This window comes from Glycine soja, chromosome 5 (genome assembly GCF_004193775.1).
Source record: "Glycine soja cultivar W05 chromosome 5, ASM419377v2, whole genome shotgun sequence".
NCBI classification, from domain to species: domain Eukaryota; kingdom Viridiplantae; phylum Streptophyta; class Magnoliopsida; order Fabales; family Fabaceae; genus Glycine; species Glycine soja.
The window spans coordinates 7,553,369-7,561,943 of record NC_041006.1 but is presented as its reverse complement, the minus strand read 5'-3'; the positions used below and the strand labels follow the sequence as shown (position 1 = coordinate 7,561,943).

The 8,575-nt window shown below is 35.2% G+C and overlaps 1 protein-coding gene across 1 annotated transcript; it reads right to left on the bottom strand.

Moving 5' to 3' along the window:
* Positions 1 to 6,787: 6,787 nt before the first annotated feature.
* LOC114411091 lies at positions 6,788 to 7,390 on the bottom strand. The gene has a single exon (XM_028374855.1). It carries the CDS (start codon positions 7,388 to 7,390, stop codon positions 6,788 to 6,790), a length of 603 nt encoding a protein of 200 aa, XP_028230656.1.
* Positions 7,391 to 8,575: the final 1,185 nt, after the last annotated feature.

Here is an 8,575-nt window from a genome sequence, read left to right as displayed (position 1 = left end):
TTTTTTACGATGGAGTCTTAGTGTTTTGCATTAATAGAATCAATGGTGAGGATGACACAGAAGAATTGCATCATTCACCCAATTGTTAATAAATGAAAATAACTCGATATATGTGGTAAATACTAAAATAAGAAAGAAAAAATTTGCAATATATCTGTAAAACTTATTTGACTTGTAGCGCAAATCATTAGTTAATTAATTGTCAATGTTTTTGGTATAATTAATTTTTCTGTAAATTAGTTAATTATATATATATATAGATGAACAGTATTACTTGGTTTAGAATTTTTATTTAATCATAAACAAAAATAAATACTAATTATTGTTTTTTTAACCAATATTATATCATTCCTAAGTAAAATTAGGTTAGTTTTTTAAGCAAAGTATCATGTTTGAATTTTATAGATAAAAAAATATATGATGAGAAAAATATCTCATCAAAATTGGTGGATATTGGGGATAGATCTTAAGTTGAAGATTTGATCTACCCTAGATCCAACAATAAAATACCCATCAAGATCTCCATTGTGTAAATCCATTTCTTGTGAAGGAACTACGAAGATCTACATAGTTTTTAAGAAAAAAATCAAATGTGACAGTAACAGTGAAACACGAAAAGAAGAAGAGCAGTTGGCATGGCTCAATAGAAGGAGATGAAGAAGAAAAACAAAAACTAACCAACAAGAAAAAAAAACAAAAAATAATACATACCAAGAGGATAGGGGGTCGCGCGCAGAGGGGTAAGGACAAGGGGGGTCATAGTGGAGGGAAATGAGGGTGTTGCAACGATGGGAAGAGGGAAGTGGGGAATAATGAGTGGCACTTAGGAAAGAGAAGAATGAAGAAGAAGAAAGAAAGAGAAAAGTGGAACATAAGAAGAAAAGTGAGGAGAGAGAAGGAAAAGTCAACGTTGGGAGTGGGTGAGGAGAGAAGAAGAAAAGTGAGTGTTGGGAAAAAAATTTAATAAATATTATACTAAAATATTTAAAAGTGGAGTCTATATGGAATCTACAAAAGGTTATTTAAGATTTTAAAATGATATCTATAAAAGAAAAAATAAAATAAATTTTGAGAGATTTTCAATCTTACATGACAGTGTAAGATCCACCAAAAAATGGTCTAAGATCCTAATTTGGGATCTGGCACTAAAGATGCCCTATTAGGTTGGATTTCAAGGAGGGTTAGTCAAACCTCTTTTTAGTAGAAACAAAGTTGAAAGTGCATTCATTATGGGCTCTCACAAAGCAACATAATTTTAATACATGCAACTACATTTAAACAAATGTAACTCAAATGCGGATGAAATTTATTGTTTTTTTATGGAGGCATATGACTCAAGCTGACATGAAGCAGATAAGAAATATTTGTTGGTTACATGTTACAAACAAAATATTTTCTTTTTTTTCCTATGATGTATGTGTTTTATTGAAGCTATTTTCATTTTCCATTACAGAATAGAGCAATGTCTACAGATTGGTATTAAACTATTGTCTCCACAACACTTGGTAGTCCGATCCTTTGTCAACAAACATCTGCTAGCTCCCTTCCAATTGGTTTTCCTTGGAGGGATTCCAATCAAACTGCTCAAGCTTCATTACTAGCGCATCACCAACCTGAGCTATACATAACCTTCATTGTTTGCATGGTATATCTTGATAAAGCTCTGACAATGGATCTAGCTCGTCTCCGAGTTTCGATCAACACGGTTATTACATCATGGATGCCAAAATCATAGAAATGGTTATAAAATATTGTATGCTGAAAAAAAAAATAAACACAACAAAAATAAAGATAGGGCCCTGATGATTTCAAGATTTGTGTAAGCAAACAAATTACCTTAATTCCTTAGTCCTTGCAAACAAGAAACTACAATTTTTTAAGCAACTACAAATATAGTTCAATTTTTTCAGGAGAATATTATTTAACTACCACAAAAATGATTGTTGTATCATGAAAGCATTAGATATTTGTATTAAGGACTCACAGTTCTAGGATGAATCAAAATATATGCATATCCTTGCATGAGCTTATCCCGTGGGAATGGCCAATGGCCCTCAAAATAATATGAAATGTTAAATCCATTTTTCTCGTTCTCTAGCATTGTTTATAACTTGAGCATAAAGGCAGTAATAGTAATGCAACAATAAGTTGTGGCTCACAATTACCATGGAAAAATATATCAAATGTTGGAATCAATGGAAAACAAAAGAATCTTATGTTACAGCCACAAATATAAAGCTATAGACAAGACGTTATTGCTACATTGATATAGAAGAAAGAAACAAGGAAAACCATAAGACTGGTGGATTTTTAATTTTTCATTCGCCAAAAATTTGTCTCTCACAGTATCCAGAGCATGATTATACAAGGTGATACTCTTCAGGCCTAGATTACAAAAATTTACAAACAACATTGTCAGGACAGAGGGGAACAAGTTAGTTAGGTACAGTTAGGATGTTAGTTAGTTAGAGAGGTTAGAAAATAAATATATAAATAAATAGGATGATGGAAGGGAAGAGGATTTATTCTGCTTTGTTAGCTCTACTGCAGAAAGGGAAAACCTCCGTAATTCAATAATCATTGTCAACACATTTTTTCCAACTCTGTTTTTTCTCATCTCTCCAAGAAAATTCAGAATCCACCATTTCTGGGTGCCTAACAATATTTGATGTGACATACTACATCAGATAATTATCAAATATTCTGGTTGTATATTGGGAAATTTCCGTTAGGTACTTGAGTGTGAGAGTCTGAATCAAAAGATAAACATATATGTGTCTGTGTGGAGAGAGAGAGAGAGTTGATACTTGTGTGGACCCAGTATCATGGTTATCAGCACAAGAAGCCCACCATCCCATCACTCCTGTTGGTTTCCCTTGAGGATCTATCAGTCTCCAATATTCATTATGCAGAGCAGAATGACTGAGAAAGGATAACAAACAGAACAAGAGTCTTTAAAATGCAGAAAGATAATACGAAATTCTAGCATAAAATTATATTTTATTATTCATCTAACTCCTCCCCATGGCATAAAAAGAAATCAAAACTTGGCCAAGAGAATTTCAACATTTAAAAAACTACAAGAGTCAAATAATAGGCATGCTGTCAATTACAATATCAAATTTTGAAAACTCCCTATGGGATCTGTTGGAAATTTTTCAAGAGGAAATAAGAAAACAATACTTGCTTAACAGAGAACAAAAGCATATATTGAAGGAGAAGACGGAAAAACTTATCTTTTAAAATAGAAACAGTACAATTTATAGAGCTTGAAGAATAACTACCCACTAACCGCATGTTCCTAAAAATAAGCCATGAACGCAAATAGAGATAACAAAGAACCTAAAACTTCCTAACTGACACCTTAAGACTAGGAAAACAATAACAAATAAAAATAACATAATCAGAATGTGGACATGTTTCAGTCCTAAAGCATGTTCTTAACACTCCTCCTTGCTTTAGGAGCTGCAAACTTCAATTTTTTCCCTTAGAAACTCGAACCTACTAACTGGGAGTGGCTTTGTAAGAAAATCTGCCATCTGATTTTCAGACTTGCAATAAACCAAAGTCACAAGTCCTTCTTTCTACACTTCTCTTAAGAAAAACAACTTTATGTTGAAATGCTTGGTTTTTCCATGAAACACAGGAATATGGGAGATAGAAATCGCAGCTTGATTATCAATAAAAATCTTGGTGCTTTCTTTCTGCTCCAGATTTAGATCCATTAAAATCTTCCTCAGCCACAAAGCTTGATTGACAGCAGCTGTTGCAGCAATAAATTCTGCTTCAACAGTGGATTGAGCCACGGTCTCTTGCTTCTTCGAGCTCCATGAGAAAACACTAGATCCAAGAGTAAAATAGTAGCCTGATGTACTTCTCATATCATCAATGGAACCTCCCCAGTCACTGTCAGAGAAACCCACCAGCTTAAATTCTTTGCTCCATGTGAACTTAACACCAAAATCACTTGTGCCTTTGACATATCGAATTATTCTCTTAGCAGCTCTGAGATGTAATTCGCTTGCATTGTGCATAAACCTGGACAAAATGCTTACATCATTTAAAATATCAGGACATGTTGCAGTAAGATACATCAAGCAACCAATCAAACTTCTGAAATATCCCTCATCAGCTTTATCAGCTCCATCTTCCTTACACAGCTTTTCCTTTTGATTCATAGGAGTGCTTACTTTCTTGCATTCCTGAAACTTAAACTTCTTCAAAATTTCCTTGACATACTTCTTCTGGCAGATGAAGACTTCATACTCAGCCTGCTTAATTTCCAATCCAAGAAAGAAGGTCATTAACCCGAGATCTGTCATCTCAAAAACCTTCATCATTTCTTGTTTGAATTCCTGAATCATCCCTGGATTATTTCCTGTCACCAAAAGATCATCGACATAAAGTGAAATCATCGGAACTTCATTGCTCTGATGTTTAACATAAAGAGTGGCTTCAGACAAGCTTTTTTTAAAACTGATGCTCAGCAAATGGTCATCTATCTTGTTGTACCAAGCTTGTGGAGCTTGCTTCAGCCCATAAAGAGCCTTTTTGAGAAGATACACCTTGTCCTTTTCTTCATTTTTCACAAAACCTTCAGGCTGTTCAACGTAAATTTCTTCATGTAAAACACCATTTAAAAATGCTGATTTTACATCAAGTTGATACACTTTCCAATTCATTTGAGCAGCTACAACAAGCAAAATCCTTATGGTGTCCAAACGAGCAACTGGTGCGAAGGTGTCTGAGTAATCCACGCCAAAGATTTGAGCATAGCCTTTCACAACAAGTCTTGCCTTGTGTTTGTTGATAGAACCATCAGCATTTAGCTTGGTTTTGTATACCCATTTGACTCCAATCACCTTCCTATCTTGGGGTCGATCAACCAATTCCCATGTTCTATTTTTCTCAATCATAGACAATTCCTCCTTCATTGCAGCCATCCAATTTTGATCTTTCTTTGCTGCTCCAAAATCTACAGGTTCATAAACGGCAATATTGCACCTCTCATAAATATCAGAGAGTGATCTAGTTCCTCTTGCAGGGGCATCGTCTACCAATTCACTCTGCCAATCCTCTTCTTCTTCGGTTCTTGAAGCAAGAGAGTTAAGCTGTAGGTCTGCCACAGTTTGATCCTTCTTCTTTACCTCATCCCAATTCCACTCTTCATCTTCTACGAAGTGGACATCTCTGCTAACAACAATGCTTCCAGTTTGTGGCTAAAAAATTTTATAGGCTTTGCTAACAGTGCTATAGCCTATAAAAATGCCTGGTGATGCTCTTTTATCAAGCTTGTCACGCTTGTTCTGTGGAACATGAGTAAAACACAAACATCCAAATATTTTGAGAAAATTTAGAGATGGTTTATAACCATACCAAGCCTCATATGGTGTCTGATCCTTAACTGCTTTTGAGAGGAGTCTGTTTTGCAAGAAAACAGCCGTATGAGCTGCTTTTGCCCAAAACTTCTTGGGTAGATTTTTTTTCATGCAACATACACCTAGTCATCTCTAGGATGTATTTGTTTCTCCTTTCACTCACCCCATTCTGTTGTGGAGTATAGGGAGTGGTTAGCTGATGCTCAATGCCAGCTTCCTCACAAAACTAATTGAATTTTTTTGAGGTGTACTCCTTGCCATTATCAGATCTTAGAATCTGAATTTGTTTGCCACTTTGATTTTCTACTGCCTTTTTGAACTTCCAAAAAGCTCCAGCCACTTCTGACTTGAATTTAAAAAAAAAAAATCCAACACATTCTTGTGAAATCATCAATAAAAGCAGCATAATATCGATTACCCGCTAATGAAGGAGTTTTTTGAGGTCCTGATATATCTGTGTGGACTAACTGTAGCTTACAAGTGGCTCTTTTTGCTGACTTTGGAAATACCTTCCTTTTTTGCTTTCCAAATAGACACGCCTTGCATGTTGGTACGTGATTATAAAGTTCTGGAAAATCAGCTGCCATTTTCTTGGACTTCATTTGCAGTAGCCCTTGGTGGTGATAATGCCCGAGCCTTTTGTGCCAAACTTCTGTGATATTTTCTTTGATTGGAAAAGCAACTTGCTCTTCCTCCAACGGATTTAGAGCAAAACTTTTTCCTTTCATTTTGATTTTAAATATATCCTGATTAGCTGCATCTCTAATCAGGCAAAAATTGTCTTCAAAAGCAACTTTGAAGCCTCTTTCAATCAGTTGGCCAACACTCAACAGATTTTGTTGAATTTCGGGTACAAAAAGGACATCAGGAATAAACTTTGTACTTGAGCCGCTTGATATTGCAATAGTCCCCTTTCCTTTAACTGAAATATAATCACCATTACCTATTCTGACTTTGGTGATGTTGGTTGGCTTTAAATCTTTGAAAAGCTCTCTGTCATTGGTCATATGATTTGTGCAACCACTATCAATCAGCCAACTTTCACTCTCTTCACTACTTGCAAAACACGTGGCCACAAAGAGTTGATCCTCCTCCTCCTCCTCCTAATCAGCAACTTTAGCTTCTTCCTCTTGCTGCTGATTTTTGCTCTTGCATATGACTGCTTCATGTCCCATTTGATTGCACTTGATGCATTTAGCATCAGGTCTCTGCCAACATCTAAATGGAGGATGACCCATTTTGCCACAATGCTGACATGGTGGGTAACTTTTCTTTTCACCCTTTCCTTTGTTGTAATTGTTTGCACTGCTTTGACTTCTCACTGGATGATTCTTCTTGTAGTTTTTTGCTTGTTGGCTCTTGGCTAAAAGAGCACCTTCAATAGCATGATCTTCCCTCATCAATCTTTGCTACTCTTGGGCTTGGAAGGCATGTAGCACTTCTAAAAAAGTAATTTTAGACAGATCCTTTGTGTTCTCCAACAAAGTAATAGATGCTTCGTACCTCTCTGGCACCGTTACCAGAATTTTCTCAACAATTCTGGAATCTGCAAAATCACTACCCAATAGCTTTATCTTGTTGGCAATGCCCAACAGTTTGTCGGAGTATTCCTTGATTGTGTCAGACTCTTTCATCCTTTGAAGCTCAAATTCCCTCATTAAGTTAAGCACCTGCATGCTTCGAATTCTTTCATCTCCAGCATATTCTACCTTTAGATAGTCCCAATTTTTTTTTGCTGATTTGAGAGTCATGATCCTAGTAAAGATGGTTGTAGAGACACCAGCAAAAAGGCATGATTTTGCCTTTGCTTTTCGAGTTTTTTTCTCCTTATGATTCTTGATCTGGGCCATGGTGGGATTTTCCGGCAACGGAAGGACTTCATACTCCTCTTCTACAACTTCCCACAGATCCAAAGCTTCTAGGTAAGCCTCCATTTTGACGGCCCAAAGATCATAGTTTTCCCCATTGAAAACTGGAAGTGCTGCTTGGGAAAAACTTGCTTCAGAGTCCATTCTATAGGTCCCGTAAGAAAAGGGCTTTAGATACCAATTGTTGGAAATTTATCAAGAGGAAATAAGAAAACAATACTTGCTTAACAGAGAACAAAAGCATATATTGAAGGAGAAGACGGAAAAACTTATCTTTTAAAATAGAAACAGTACAATTTATAGAGCTTGAAGAATAACTACCCACTAACAGCATGTTCCTAAAAATAAGCCATGAACGCAAACAGAGATAACAAAGAACCTAAAACTTCCTAACTGACACCTTAAGACTAGGAAAACAATAACAAATAAAAATAACATAATCAGAATGTGGACATGTTTCAGTCCTAAAGCATGTTCTTAACAGGATCAAGTCTTTCATTTGATCTAGAGGACTTGATAGGATTAAAACAAATGGCATGTAGCATATATGTAAAGCTTGAGCAGCTCTTTAACCTAATATGTGTCTCATATGCAAATCTAACTCGGGAACTAAAGTACATTCACATTCTATTTACAACTCACTTTTAGCATCAACAAATAGGTGAATTTATTTGAGGCTCTATGAAATTGAAAAAATAAAGAAAAAAAAAAGAATTAGAAAAAGAGATGAAAAGAACAAAGCCACAATCTTAAAAGATTAATAAGTTGTGGATGATTCACCACAAAGAATATAATTCTTTGATAAGAACCTAAGGTTTCACACAAGAATCAAGAGAGGTACTCTCTTAACGGTGTAATTTCATCCAAAATCAACAAAGTGTTTAAGGACTCTATTTATACTTTTCTACTCATAACCCTAGATTAGGCCCAATGTCGAGTAATAATTAAAAGACTTGAAAACAAAAATAAAAGATGGTGGCAACCCATTATAAGTAAAAAAAGAGGCATAAAATAAATTAAAAACAAATAAATTCTATTCTAAAAGTTCGTTGAAATTTTTGAGTTTGACTTCTTTTCTTTCCTCCATGAGTGAATTTAGTCTTTTGTCAAGCTCGTCTTCAAATCTCTTGCTCAAGTTATTGATCTATCTATATTGAATCCATCCAAGTCAAACTCTTCCTCCTTGATAGTCCTCTATCATGTGAACTAACTTATTTGGCCTTTTTTGGTTTACAATGAGGTGTCTTCTCACGTTGGAGCTATTTTTTATAATAGATATTAAAAATTTTGGCAAAAAAAAAAAGCATACTATGATTAGAAGGCGGTTTG